The sequence below is a fragment of the Lissotriton helveticus genome, chromosome 3_1 (assembly GCF_964261635.1).
Source record: "Lissotriton helveticus chromosome 3_1, aLisHel1.1, whole genome shotgun sequence".
NCBI classification, from domain to species: Eukaryota; Metazoa; Chordata; class Amphibia; order Caudata; family Salamandridae; genus Lissotriton; species Lissotriton helveticus.
In genome coordinates, this window is record NC_136061.1 from 1,300,343,441 (window position 1) to 1,300,358,985 (window position 15,545).

At 44.0% G+C, this 15,545-nt stretch overlaps 1 protein-coding gene across 1 annotated transcript in view; it reads left to right on the forward strand.

Annotated features, from left to right (window-relative positions):
- The window catches only part of LOC144824950 (otoancorin-like), a 559,576-nt gene that overhangs the window by 256,434 nt on the left and 287,597 nt on the right, over positions 1 to 15,545 (forward strand). Inside the window, exon 11 of the mRNA XM_078683892.1 lies at positions 8,668 to 8,726. Within this exon, the coding sequence (XP_078540018.1) occupies positions 8,668 to 8,726 (59 nt within the window). The remainder of the gene's footprint in view (positions 1 to 8,667; positions 8,727 to 15,545) is intronic.

The window sequence follows — 15,545 nt, forward strand, 5'->3', positions numbered from 1 at the left end:
TGTAAAAATTAAAGGTACATTTCCAAAGTTTTAAATACGCAGCACCCTGCCCTCTGGCTGTCACCATAGAGTGACGTATATGTATTAAAAAGGAAGGTTTAGACCTGGCAAAAGGTTTCTTTTGCAGATCTAAATGGCAGCTTAAAAGTGCACACACAGACCACAATGGCAGGCCTGATAAATGTTTTAAAAGGCTTCTTAAGTGGGTGACCTAAGGAGCTCTACAGGCCCACTAGTAGCATTTAATTTACATGCCCTCAGTACATGCAGTGCCATTGTAATAAACACGTACAAGTAAATTATATGTGCCAATTGGGTGTAAGCCAATTTTACTATGTTTCAATGAGAGGGCACAACCACTCTAGCACTGGTTAGCAGTGGTAAAGTGCACAGAGTCCTAAAATCCAACAGAAACAAGTTCAGAAAACAGGAGGGTTAAGACAAAGGTTTGGAGATGACCCTGCAGAGAGGGCCACGTCAACACGGATCTTCCTTGTCCTGGTCCTCCATTTCCTCTTTGTCCTTGTCCTCCTTGCCCTGGTATGCCAGGTCCTGATACCCCTGGGCATCTGTGACCTGCCATTCCTTTTCCAATTGATTGTGGTCAAATTGGCCCTTCTTGCCCTGGTTCTCTTAGCTCTTATCCTGTTAGCTTTGTTTGCCTGGCCATCTCCTTCTTATTCTACAGGTCCTGTTCTCCTATTCTTCCTCACTCTGTCTGGTTTACCTAGAACTGATCTTCCTCTTACAGATTCTCAAAGTCTGTGTTCTCTTCCTGCTTTTGTGCTCACCAGACTTGAACCTTTTGTTTGTGGTCCTCATTGTTTGGGGTTTTCTATGCCTAATTACCTTGATTATTGTTCTAATGGCCATCCTGGTTTTTCCAGGCCCACGCCTGCTAGCTCTACCTCTTCTTACTGATCATCTTGACCGTTGTCCCCTTGACCTGGCCATTCTGATCTTTCTCACCTCCCTACTCAACAGAATTCTATTACATCAGTTCCTAATCCTGCTGGTGTCCATGGTCCACCTGGCATCTCTTGTTCTGATCCTCTTATGTCTGTGCTCTCATAGCCCTTGTCTTTCTGCTTTTGATCATTCTGGTTCTCCTGGCCTTGTGCCTTGTCCTCATAATCCTTCTGGCATTGCTCCCAATAGTCTGGTGCTCTTGGTCCTGGTTCTCTTTGTCTGGGTCCTTCTGAGCATCAACATTTTGGTCCCGGTCATCCTGGGCATCCAGGTCCAGTCCCCTTAGTCTGCCTCACTCTGGCTGTTTTGGCCCTCTTGATCTTCCTCACCTGCTTCTGGTATTTCAGATCCATGTGGTTCTCTGAGCCCTGTTCCTATGGTCATTGTCCTCCTGTACTCCTAGCACTATTCCTGCTGGTGCTAATTCGCCTAATTCTACTTGCTCTAGTCATGGGGCTTCTTCCTATCTTCCTCCTGGGGCCATATTATGGAAGTGTCCAGGGGATTTAACGGGTATTTGTGACCGTTTTGCACGTCTCTCAGGCATTTGGTATTACAGATTAGGCTGCAGACGCTTGTGCGACCGCTTCTGTAATACTGATAGTGATGTAGCACATAAAGCACCAGTGCTATCTTTTGATGGTATTCCTCATTTACATGGGGACATGGTCCCAAGCAAATGAGGGAATTCATTTGCCTCTGCACCGGCGCTGTAATATAGAAGCAGGCGCAGAGGCAAAAAATGCTGTCTGAGGCGCACTGATAGTGCGCCCTATGATTACAGCCCTCAGGAGGGGGGAAGGGGGGTCCCATGGACCCCCTAAATATCCCCTTGCAGGCGGGTGAAGTCACTCACTGCACATGACTACAAGGAGATCTCTAATCCCCTTTAAAAGTGCAGGTGGGTTGCCGCCTTTCACCTGAATGCTCTGCGGTGGGGGCAGCGCATTCCATGTAATAGGGTGCTCCCTGTTTGCACCCGACACACTTGATTTAAGGTCCCCCGGGCGCAAACAGGAAAAGTGCGTCCTTTGCCTAATAGGGTACCTGGCATTCTTGGTACTGGCCTCCCTAATCTACCTAACATATTCTTGCCTACTGGCCCTATAGGTCATAATACACATGCTCCTATTCTTCCTAGTCTTCCAAGATCTGGTCCAGGTCCTCATGCTCCTTGTGCTTTTACACCAATTAATCATGTTCCTCCTGGGCCTGGACCATTCAGTTCTCATCCTCTTAGCTATCTTGTTCCTAGCCCTGTGGCCTTGACCTCCAAGGTGCCATCCTCCCAGTACTGATGATCTTGACCCTGATGCTCCTTTTCCTCCTTACCTTGGTCCTCCTGGTCCTGGTACTCCAGGTTCTAATCCCCTTACTGGTCCCTCTCGGCCTTCATTTTCTGTTCCTCTTAAAGCTTTTCATTCTGGCTCTGATTGTCGGTGTCCCTGGTCTCACCGCCCTGTGTCCCTGGTCTCTCCTAGCCCCAGTCATGCTATTTTTGTTTTTCGTAGTCATATCTTTCCCAAGACTATGTGCCCATTGGACCAGATTCTTTTGGTCCTGATTCTTATAGTTTAGTTTCTCCTACGCCTACTTCTCATGGACCTAGTCCACCAGCCATCCTAGGGTCTTGATCGACTTTGTCCTAGTCCTTCTTGTCCTATTGGGTTGTGTTCATAAACCATGCTATTTGGCGATCCTTGTCCTTCTTGGTTCCTGCAATCTTGACCAATCTGGCTCTGTTCCTTTCTGGTCCTTTTTGCCCTGGTCACCGTGCCATGGTTCTCATCACCCTGAAACTCCTAGCCCTGGTACAAGAGATCCTAGTCCATCTAATCTCTCGTGTCCTGGCCCTCTCAATGTTTGTAGTCCTTGTTTGCATTGTCCTGGTCCTCCAGGATCGGTTCCAACCTTGAACCTGGTCCTCTTGATCGAGGTTCTCCTTGTTTGGGTTCTCCTGAACCTCATAATTTTGGACCTGGTCCTCTTGACTACTACTGCCAAGTGTCCATTATCTTCCAGATCCTGGTTGGGCTTCTTACATCTGATCCTCCTCACCGTGGTTCTGCAACCTGTAATGATTGCTCTGCCCCACTTGACAATCCTTTACCTGCCCCCCTAGGTCCCGATTGTCTTGGCCCTCTTAACCCTGTTTCTGGTCCTCCTGATCATGATCCTTTTAGGTCACCCAGTCGTCCTTGTTCTGGGCTTCTGGGTGCCCTTGGTACTGATCTCCTTGGTCTTTATAGTCCCAGTGCTGCTTATCCTAGTATTACTGGCCATTGCCCTTCCGGGTCCTGATCTTCATAGTCATTGTCAATTTGGTCCTGATTACCTTTGTCTTCTTGCTCCATGCCCTCATGGTTCTGCAATAACTTGTCCTTGCTCACCACAGATCATCCTATTCTGTCGAAGTTCCTTGTCCTCCGGTTCATGCTAGCCTTTGAAATACTTGGCCCTGTACTTCCTGGTCTAGCTGGTTGTCATTACCATGTACTCCTGCACCTAGTCCTTTGTATCCCGGGTCTCCTATTTAACAAGTTCACAGAACTGGACCTTTTCTCATCTCCTTCATCCTGATTTTTATCCAGCAGTCATCCTTGTCCTGCTCCACTGGTTTTTCAAGTCCCGTGGTTTACTTGTTCCTTACCCTGCTGCTCCTGGTTCTCCTGGTCCATGTAGTTGTGGTCTTAGTTCTGTTTCTCCTTTGCCTGATGCCTATTTATCAGATCTTCTGGTGCTGGACCCATTTGCCTTGGTTTCCCTACCCCCCCCCCCCCCCCCCCCCTAGATTCATGGTCCTCCTGACCCATTCTAGTTCTACTAGTCCTTCTGGTCTTCTTGTTTGCTGTTCAACCTTGTTCTTGTTCATCTCACCCTGATCCATTCTATCATGGTCCTCCTAGTAATGGTCCCTTGGTCTTACTCATCCTTCTGGCAATAGTCATCCTAGTTAATATATTGTTGGGGTCACCCTGATTCATGTACTCCTTGTCACCCTGATTTAGGATCCCCCTGAGTCTGACCCTAATGAACCTTCTGATCCTGGTCCCACTGGGCCTGGACTTTATATGTATCCTGGCCATTCTAATCTAGGGTCTCCAGGCCATGCTTGACATTTCTGGTCCTGGTTCTCCCAGTTCATTCACTTCTGGCCCCTTGATCCTCCTTGGTATGATCTCTGTGATCTTGGCCCTCCTGTCGGTCCTTCTTTTCACTGGTATCTGGTAGTTGTCCTCTTTGTTCTGTCTACCTTGGGCTGCTACTTCTGGTCCAAGTTGTCCTCATTCCTCTGGTCCTGGTCTGTGCACTCATGCTTAGCCCTCCTCATTGTTATGGCCCAGAGCCTTCTTTTCTTCTACCTCTGGTACTTCTATTTCTTTGTACCATTGTCCACAGGGGACAGATACCCGTGTCCCATATCCTCCTGATCCTTCTCACACTGGTCCTGGTGCCCCTAGTCTTGGTTTCACTTGTCCCTTTCTTCATTGTCTATTTGGTCCTGGTCCCCTCTTCAGTGGTAACACTGGTCCTCGTAGATTAGGTCTTCCTGGGCCCGGTTTTTGTCCTTGTCCTTTTCCTCAAGGTCACTTGTGACCTGGAACAACTAAACATCAATGTCTGAAACCCACTGTGCTGTGTAAATAGTAAAAAAATTTGTTTATTCACAGGTAGCTCATTGAACTCCTCCTGTGAGTTATGCAAATGCATTACAAATGCATTACTTACCTGTCTCCTGCTCTCTCGTCTCCGTTCTAGCCTCATGTGAACAGATAATATATATTATAGATTTGAACAAATATGGAACCCACACCCCTAATGGGACTTGGCTGGAGGCGCGAGGGATAGTAGAGACTCAGACAGATAAAAGCACACAGTCATAGAAGTCCAACACACCCTACGGGTGGAATAATATGTGAGCGATGCCTGCCCCCCTGAGCTCTCACACACATATGATCAGCATTGTGATGCCCTGAGAATCTTATGCCTCTAGATGAAACCCCCGGCCCCCACATGCTCTTTACACTGACCCTACCTTGACTACTTGTTGATAAGGTGTTTGTCATGGCCGCCCACTTGTTAACTGGGTTTTATTTTCTTACAAGTTCACTTAAATGAGGCATACACTGTAGGCTACCCCATAGACACCCAGTTTGACTGAGGCCAAGTCACCTCCATTGTGAATTTGTAATAGGCTAACTGCTGCATAACGGCAGTGCACAGCCTTGGGGTACACCCAAGATGACGTGCTGTATGGCTATATTGTGTATTATAACTGTTATATTTGTCTGCCAACACGTAATTGGCCCAAATGGATATATACCAAAAAATGGATACTGTCTACTAATTGGATAGCAGGTCATGTTTCTAAAAAAGATTCAGGAACTTGTTGTATAAGTATCTGCCTAACTGTCACTAATACTAAATGCCAATAGAAAAATACAAATAAAATCCACAGAGAGTCATAAATAACATAAAACCAATGCATAACACAATAAGTTGCCAGAAGGAAGCTTGTAACTCACCGGATTATAAGAATAACTTAAAATAATTCAGAAGAATTATACACAGGACTATGATAACTAATATAGGACCCAGAAACCAATGCAGAACTGATTTTGAGATGAGATGGAAGGAATGTGAACCGATAAGTATATCAAAGATAAGGGGAGGTACATTTAGTGCAGACCTGTTTTAACAGTGAAGTCGTAAATATGCTCCAGTTTATATAAAAACGGATACCTGTATAATGGGAACTACACCCATATGCGTGTGTATATAGGCAGAGGCCGAATAACACTTGGAAAAATATGTACAACAAGTAGGAAAATATACAACAGGAGTCCATAACTTTAGAATTGTGACTATCATTGAATGTTTAGTTTCAGAAAGTTATGTAGATTGATACGTGCATTGTAGAGTGTGGGTGTTGAATGTCAATAATAAAATTCCAAATACTGATGCAGTACATTGTCATTGACTATTTCATTGTATGGTCTCTATTAGTGTACGTTTGAAGATATACTGCAAGCAATGAAATTACAACGGAATTGTTTATGAAATAAACTAATAAATTGTTTCTGAAATAAACTAATAAATATTGATGCCACAAAAAGGAATGAACCGGGTGTACTGTTGGAGTATATGGGTGCAACTGTGGCAAGGTTTTGATAGGTACAACAAACTTTGTTGTGCCTTGGACAGGGATCCATTGTAGGCTGTTACAGTTGGAACTGCATTAGGTCCATTAAGAGTCCGTCAGCATAATGTACCTCGAAGTTGATAAACTATGTTATGGTGCAGGTGTTTTGGAATGTTAACTGAGATTAGCCTGCTCACACAACCTCTTATAATCTTGCGTAGACACACAGAGATGTAAATCAACAAGGATATTGCTTTTAGCAGTCTCATTAATACCATCAATTTAAGAATCCAGCATGCTTTCATGATTGTATTGATAGTAATATATTTTTTAACCAAAGACTAAAACTGCTTGGGCTTAATTTTTTTATTATTACCTTATGTCCCATAACTATTGGAAACGTAACTTCAAAGTCATTATCACACAGTTAGCAATATCAAAAGTCCCCTGATGGATCTTTGGTAGAGCTAAAAAGGGACTAAATAATGAACCACGGACTGCTATTCCCTCACGAGGACCTACAATGAAGAAATAGGCTAAACATTTGTATTCATCAAAACCATAATTTTAGAAAATGGGGACCCCTATATACCCATTTGACTTTGCTATACATAGGGAAATAAATGACTTTAGAAAAAAGGTCTATAGCTAAGTCAGTCAATTACTTGACAAACCCACGAAGTTTGTTATTTACCGCATTGCCTCCATCTTCATTGATTCTATTGCTTCATTGATTGTTTTTAATGTCTGAGAGCACTTAATTTGATTTTAAAAAGAAATAAGTTATCATTGATGTAAAACTCCAAAAAAATCAATTAATAAATTGTTTATAAATATGTATTGTCATCTACAATTGTGTGACAAGCTTTATTAATGTAATTCACTATAAGGTACTTGGGTGTTCACCTAACATTATATTCTTCGTGGGTTTGTCAAGTAATTGACTGACTTAGCTATAGACCTTTTTTCTAAAGTTATTCATCAAAACCATGTCAGATAATTCAATATACTCATGAATAAAGAAAAACACTAATTCTTATCTTATTATTTCTTATTATTATTTCATTACATGAAAAGTCAAACACAAGTACATAGATTAGAATGTCATCACTCGGATCCAGTGTTACAGGATAAGTTCCCAATAAGAAACAGCTCCTATTAAAATACATCAACAAAAAGCTATAGAGGAGCCAGAGCGAGAGAGAAAAAAGAATTGCAAATACAAAAATGCAAGATTATCAGTTTCTCATACGAACCTAGAATTACAAATGCACAGTGTGCATTTAGTCTGAAAAGCTAACCCCTTGGCCGAAAGGGTATAGCACAAGCAGTCTCACCGGCCGATGATGTGCAAAGCCATTAAGGAAAGTCTTTAGGAATTGCAGGAAATCACGCAAGCCAGAGTAACAGGATCAGCATGGCATTCAGCATACCACGAACGCAGGGATAGGTCACCAATGTTGTGAATGAGCTGATGAACATTTCTGCACAAATATTACTAAACGACTATTGTCTTAACTACATTACATCAGATTCCGAGGAAGGAAAAGGAAGTCCTTGATACATAAGTATATAAATGTTGAAACAATTACACTAGATCTACCTCATCTCTCAACTAGAAAGGAAAAACCTAAAAAGTTCTTTCAGAAATAGACAAATATCTGCATTCTAAGGAAACACTTGAAACGTTTGAAGGACAGGAGCATGGAAGCACATCCTCTAACATTTTCTAAGGCCTACAGTATTCGAGTAAAAGAGAGAATTATTTCTAAAGGTTGATACAGTCTTTTACGAAGAATAAAAGCTTTTCTTCTATGTTTGTCGTGTCTCTGCATTTTAGGTGACATGAATCACATTCAATTAGACAGACAGGATAATCCTCATTATTCAATAAGTACTAATCATCTACGTTTCTCAACTAGCATTTAAATAGTTTCTCATTACGTTATTTTCATTACCTAGGGAAACATTTATCGAGTTTTCCCTTATACATCATCACGTTGTACACTATGTTTTCATGTGTTAATAATAATCCATTTTATTAATTTTTTGTTAATTCACACTTTCGGGCGAATTTCATTGAGCAGATATTATTTACAAAAATAATTCTCCATCATGGGTGACACCTGCTGCCTGAACTAGATGTTCCTACACATACCACTGTCCATGGGTAAGCCTAGACTGTTCCAAATCGTTACAGGAGAAGGTACTTGGCAATTGAGTGAGCTTGCATACAAACTGGATTCCTGTGTTTCTAAGGGCAGCTGCAATACTTGCCACAAGAGTTTCCTAACTGCCTTTGTGTCACAAAGGGCCAAGAACAGACCTGACAGTGATCCAATGGCACGTCGAGCATCCTAATGTAATATCACCAAACTAGGACATAGTGCTTTACTTAGAGAGGTGCAATCCAAGAAAATGAGAAAGAGGCAGCACCTTCCAGAACAAGACAGTAAAACGAGGGTTCTTTGCTTCATAAGCAGCCACCACAAGGTACTTAATTCACAATGTCTGCAATCAACAATGTACTAATTCTAGAAATTAATTATTTTCAGTTCATTGCTCTGATGAAGAAGCTGAAACTGGAAACCTTGAACAACGGAAAAGCTATCAGGTGAGATTGAGCTTCAGCAATTAAACTATGGCATTTCAAGAGTGTTTAGTTAAGTATTTGGGGAGTGCCGGTGAAACATGGACTACCAGCAGGCTACCAACGACCCCAATGCATAGGTGAAACAACAATATTTTCTCTCGTTTTCTAGTTAACCCTTTCATTTCTCCTGATCTGTAATTCTTTCCTCCTGCCCCTTTTCGTCTATTTCTTTTAGACTCTCCTGTTTCTGGTTGTCCCCATTTCCCCTTTGTTTCTGATGCCTTATCTTGTTTGTTTCTCTAACTAGATCAATGTATTTCACCTCCTCCATGGTCTTTCCTGTTTGTGTTTCTCAAAGCTCTCTCATGTTCTCCCATTTTTGCCTATCCATGGTTTGCCTGACCCCCATAAGACTTCTCCATTTTGGTTTTAATTGTCTGCTTTTCGCTTAAACAATAAAAGCTCTAGAGTAACAAAGATTAATGTTATGAAACCGCTAAGTAATGTGCTACTCATTACAGCAAACATAGAATCTGATGATGGTTTCTCACCATGACAAATCTCAAAATCCGAAAATAATCTACAATAAATGTTCTTCCTTGGTCATTTGTGGCGAACGATTTATTTTCTTTATATGCGTTTATACAAATAAAAATAATTCATACAGGCAATTCTAACAAAAATAAGACCGGGAAGTGATCCAAATATTTCATTTTACAATAAACTAAGGAATATTATGCTATTTTCAGAAAACTTGCCCGAAATTATGAATGTCATGAATTACATATGTTTTTTAGTATCTCTTATCATAACAATCCCTCATTATGTTTCAGATCTAAAAAAACAATCCCTAATAATTCACTTAGTAGTCGCACGTTTCAGCCATTTTACTATGCGTTTCCTATTCTTAATCACTTAACATAGCAGCATCTGTGGAATTGCTAGTTCTCATTGGGAAACGACCAGTTTCTTGATTCATCCGTCCAGTTCCAGAGGAGAGCATTTAAACCGTGTCTTATTTTATGACAGTAATAAAGTAACAACAAGCAAACAAAACATCTGTTAAAGAGTGTGTCTCAATGTCCTGCAACCCAACCCATCGTCAATGGTGTTAGTTGGCTTTGTTGCTTCATTCTTTAATTCTTTCCACCATCTCAAATATGGGTTTGTCTGGCTAATCTGCTGCTCTGGCAGATCCAGGGTAGTCTACGGGCTAGGCTCGGCTGTCTTGACTCAACCATCTAGTAAAATGCCCCTGAACCCCTTCGAGAGGCAGAGAACCTGATAAAGAATAGGCCAAGGACATCATCTGTTTAATCCAATGACTGATGGACAACCAAGAATACTTTTCCTCTATATTTCAAGAACCAAATGAAACAAACAGTGAATCAGAACAACAAAAGGATTTGGACCTATTCACATACACCCAAAGAGCCCTCTTCACATCTACCTGCCACTAAAATGCCCCCACAGAATCATTAGCCCTAAGTAACGCAGGTAAAACAATCTCCTGAGTCCTATGAAATTGAGAGGAAACCTTTTGCAAAAAAGAAGGTCCAGCAGTGGCATGACACCATCACCACAGAAGGAAAAAAAGGGCACCTTCACTAACAATGCACCCACTTCCCCAAGGTGCCTAGCGGAAGAGATGGTGACAAGAAAGACCACCTTCATTATCAATACCTTAACATTCACAGTATCAAGAGGCTCTAAAGGATGCAAAACAAGTGCCATAAGAACCAATGGCAAGTCCCACAATGGGTATAACGGACACATAAAAGGCGCTGTCTGGACACTCGTGGGGGCTTTTTTGAAAACGTACCTGTTCCCTGCCTTTGCCGCTTGTCGTCCTGGTCTCCCTCCCGCCGCCGCAGCTTCACATCTTGCGGCCGCAGTGTGGAGGGGGACTGCACCTCCCAGGGTCCTTTGCGGCGGAAGCCGCCACCGCCATTTCTGCGCCCGGGGGCGCTTTAAACTGAGGACAGCCCCGGTGGAGAGGGCGCTGTCTGGACACTCGTGGGGCTTTTTTGAAAACGTACCTGTTCCCTGCTTTTGCCGCTTATCGTTCTGGTCTCCCTCCCGCCGCAGCTTCACATCTTGCGGCAGCAGTGCGGAGGGGGACTACAACTCCCAGGCTCCTTTGCGGCGGAAGCCGCCACCGCCTTTTCCACGCCCGGAGGCACTTTAAACTAAGGACAGCCCCCGCGTCGTGGGATCACGCGCGGGTCGTGCCGGGCAAAGCCCGGGCCAAGGGCGGGCCCATTTAAGCCCGTTCAATCATGGTCAAGGACGGGACGGGCTACCCCCTTAACAACAGCAAACAAGGTTAATGAGCAATTGCACCCTAGTCTTGAGTGCCACAGTTGTTTTGGGTCTCTACTGTCATTACGGCATAGGAGGTAGATTGACCCCTTGTTAAAGAGTATGGCAACCTCACCAATTACTTGGGGAAAGGTAGGAAACCTACCGGAGGATCGTTAATGGGCACCTTGGACAACTTTCTAGTTAGAGTATCAACAGCCTTGGCCAAAGATATAGAACTTACAGAAAAGAGGCTCTCTCTCGATACTCCTTTTGACAAGAGATCCTCAATGGGAAGTCTGGCGAAGGCAAGGTCACCAGTTCCCCAGCAGTTTGATACCCAGGACAGGCTGTCCTCCTTGGGGGGGGGGGGAGAGAAGCCAGATATTACAGCCAGCTGAGCCTTTGGAACTCCCGGATACAAACCCTAATATCTTAAAGGACATAAGCAACCACAATACTGCCGCAAGGAGTTTGCCTTCACCTAATATTAAGACTCGATCCGCCAGTAATGCCAAAACGGGAACAGTACAGCAGTCGTTGGGGTTGACATTGAAAAGGAAACGTACAGGGGCACAAACGCAAGCAGCAGGAAGAAAAGCAAAAATTGGTAAAATGCATGTGCCTAGTGAGGATCCTACCCTAAGGACTTCCCTTAGTTCCACACAACCATTACCAGTTAATGAGGGGGCAAATCAATTAGCATGTGGGGGCGGTGATGCACTAGTTGATTTGGGCCCGACATTCTGGAAAAGACTGGAATGCACTTTTAAGAAGTTAGGTCACCCAATATAAGACCGATTGGACTCCATTGAAAATAGACTGGTGTGCCTTGAACTTTCACTTGCCTCAGCTCAGACGCGGGTGGGAAACCGGAGTAGTGCTCTAAATTGTATGCAGATAAATGCGACAGGGCAAAGTGTTGTTGATGCTAATCCTACTGTTCCATCAAAAGGTAGTGATAGCACCGCACAGAAAGATCCTCCAGTGCCCTGTGTCGCATCTTTATCCACTAACTTAACAGGGGCTGAACAAAGAGTACAGAGGGACAGGCTTCATCAAGCAGCTGTTAGTAGATCTGCTACAAAACATCAAACACTGTCCAAATCGTCCCCTGCCCATATTGCAGCCACTTTACCAAACATAGATCTCCCCCCAGAATCAGCCCCTTATGTGGTGGTCTGGGTGGGGGTTCCACACCTGGATCAGGGAAAAAGGGAGACGTATATGAACCTTAAGAATAAGTGCATCTTTTGGCTTAACGCTAACCGACCACTGCCAACCCACACATGTGCAGAAATTTTGTTCGCCAGGAGAGTGAATTGGGTGGGCAGGAGACCTAAGTCTGTGGTGGGGGACTGCATCATTATTAATTTTAGGGACTGGAGGTGTGTTGAACACATCTGTAATTGGCCCCAAAATGATTTATCGTCCTTGATACAACCACTACCCTTGTCTAATTTCTATGATTCTCCGCAGCTTTCACAGAGGGAAATTTTTCCATCGGGTGAGGCGTCAAACCATTGTGCCTTAGGGAATATAAGGCTTTTCAACAGATTCGATGCTCTATCAGGGCTGGGGGACTGCGATTGACAGAAAGTATTTGATTGGTGTACCAGGGTTAGTATAGTACCCGTAATTAATGATGATGTAGATAGGAGTACAGGCCAAGTGATTGAATATGAAAGCTCCCAGGGAGGGACTGTTGGTCATAGGCCAAACAATGATAGTGAAGTTATCGCGCAGAAGAGTAGTAAAGAGCCACTGTTGAATGAGCTGAGTATGAAAAGGCCTTTTCCTGACTCGTATTCACTGTTCCGACAAAATTCTCCTATATTGGGGGCTGTGAATGCTGGCAGTGCTTCGAGTTCCGCCTGCTCGACAACACTAATATCCTGGAACCTGGCGGGCGTGGGTCCTAAATTAGCTTCACCACATTGGTTGGACTTCATTGATAACTTCGATATTTGCCTTTTCCAAGAGACTTGGTCTGTTGACCCTGTGTTTAGACTGGGCTACTTGAATTTTTATGTCCCCACTGTGAAAAGGCAAAAGGGTCGCCCAGTAGGTGGACTGGTGATATGGGTTAAGCAGAATCTAAAATGTAATACTCAACTTCTCCCGGTGACAAACTGCGATATTCTTGCAGTGAGATTTAGTTTCCCGTCTAGTTTAAAAAAATATATTTTTAATGTCTATGCCAGAGGCCTACCAGGAGGGAAAATATCTGATGTAATAACAGCCCTGGAAGTTTTGATTGAGATCCTGCCAGCTAATGTACTTCCTCTGATTGCAGGAGATTTTAACACGAATTTTGAGCCATTAGGACTCGACGATCTGAACCTAACAGAGGAGGAGGACTCTAGATGGGGAGTTCCGCAACTGGAGATAAAGCCTATAAGCAAATGGACAGAGGTTACAATGCTTTTGAAGGGGCTTTGCATGGGGAACCAGTTAAGGGCCGCTAATGGCCGAACACCGTCAGACAGGATGGGTAACAAAACTTATGATAATGGTATTAGGGCAAGTAATATAGATTATTTACTTGTCCATCCAAAGTTGTGGCACTCTCTTGTGGATATGGAGGTAAAACCTTGCATTGAGAGTGATCATAACCCCCTGACTGCACTGTTTAGACTGGGCCTAGAAGAAATGGCTGGAGTGAACCAGGGCCTCACAGCCCCAGAAACTGTTGTAACAAATGATGAGCCCCACCTTAAGTGGTGCAAAGTTGCTGAGCACCCCGATACCCTATTTACCATCAAGTCTGATGTAGACGAGAAACTAGCAACTATGGGGACAGGTGTAATTTATGGGTCAATGTATACTCCCTTCATGGTAGCTCATGCTAACCTCTTCGCTAAGCTTAAAACTTACTTCTGTAAACCAAGCTCAGTTAGGAGAGAACCATAGAGCAAACCGGAGAGCTGGTATAATGATACCTGTAGGCAAGCCCGTGCTGAGCTGGGCCTAGCACTAAAATCTAAGGACCCCAGCAAAGTAAAAGTGGCACGAGGTAACTACAGGCACAAACAGTTTGATGCAAAAAAGGCATGGGAAGAGTGTAAGTGGCAGGACCTTATGGTGGCGTGTGCGTCCAAAAACCCGAAATCATTCTGGGATATTTTTTAATGGGATAGGGGTGGGTGCCCCGATTGTCCACAGAATAACGTTGCTCAAAGCTCATGGATTGATTATTTTAAGCCACAGTACGCTAAAGGAGAAGACGGCGTAAGTGAGGGCACTTTTCTCCTCACATTTTACATAGATGCCGCCTTCAGCTTAGGGGATGCCGACAGGGCGCTAGACTCAGTAATTGAGGGACGTGCCCCAGGTATGGATTGCGTCCCTGCCGACCTATTCTTAAATGATAAGAAAAGATGGCGATTGTATATTGCTTATTTAGCAAATGCCATAGCCCAAGGGATGGCTGTCCCCCACTCCTGGAAAGGAGCAGAAGTTGTGCCTTTATATAAAAAGGGGGACAAGTCGCTAGCAAGCAATTATAGGCCTATTAGCTTGATCGACTCCATCCAGAAAATTATGGGTCGCCTGGTTTTGGGGAAAATACAGATCTGGATGGAAGAAGGGAACATCTTGAGTCCCCTCCAGGCCGGTTTCCGCCCCAAAACCAGTACGATAGATCAAGTTTTTCGGTTTATCATCCTCTATTGGCGGTCTGTGGTTTGGAGAAAGGGACATTGTATGCTGTTTTGTCGATTTGAGGGCGGTTTTTGATCTGGTGCTGCGCAGCAAACTATGGCAAGTCCTGGATGAGCTGGGAATGGCCCCCGAGTTATTGAGTTGGATCGTCCGCTTGCATGAGGACAATTTTGCTTGGGTTCTGTGGGGACGACAGGGAGAGGTTACGGAAACCTTCACCGTTGAGTGGGGAGTGCTGCAGGGTTGCGTTATGGCACCTACCCTGTTCTCGCTCTTCGTGAACAGGGTGGCTGACTACCTTTCCTTGGTACCCACTGATGCCCCTGCGATGGCTGGTAATCGAGTCCCAATCCTCATGTTTGCGGACGATACCTTGATAATTTCAAAAACACCAAGTGGTCTCCAACGGGCCCTCCGGCGCTTCGAGGATTTCTGCCTATTGCGCGGACTAGAAATAAATACCGCCAAAACAAAGTTTATGGTTCTTACTGAACATAAACCTTCCAAGTCTTTCAAACCGTTTAGAGGGAGCATATACATGAATAACTCCCCGTTGGAGCGGGTTAACGCTTTTACTTATCTGGGGTTCCACTGCAGAGGGACATGCGCTGGAACAGTCAATTAGATCTGACTACGTTAAAACATCAGCAACAGGCAGGCCTTCTTCTGAAAAGGTTTAAAGCCTCATCGACGAAACCAATCAGCCCACTTCTTGAGATTTATGGGATGAAGGTGTTAAGTTCGGCCCTTTATGGGTCTGAACAATGGGGGTTTGAAAATCTTAAATGCTTGACATTAGCGGAAAACGAGTTTTTGAGAAAAGCTACTAGTGTCCCGCAAAGTACCCCCTTGACACCATTGCTGTGGGACCTGGGT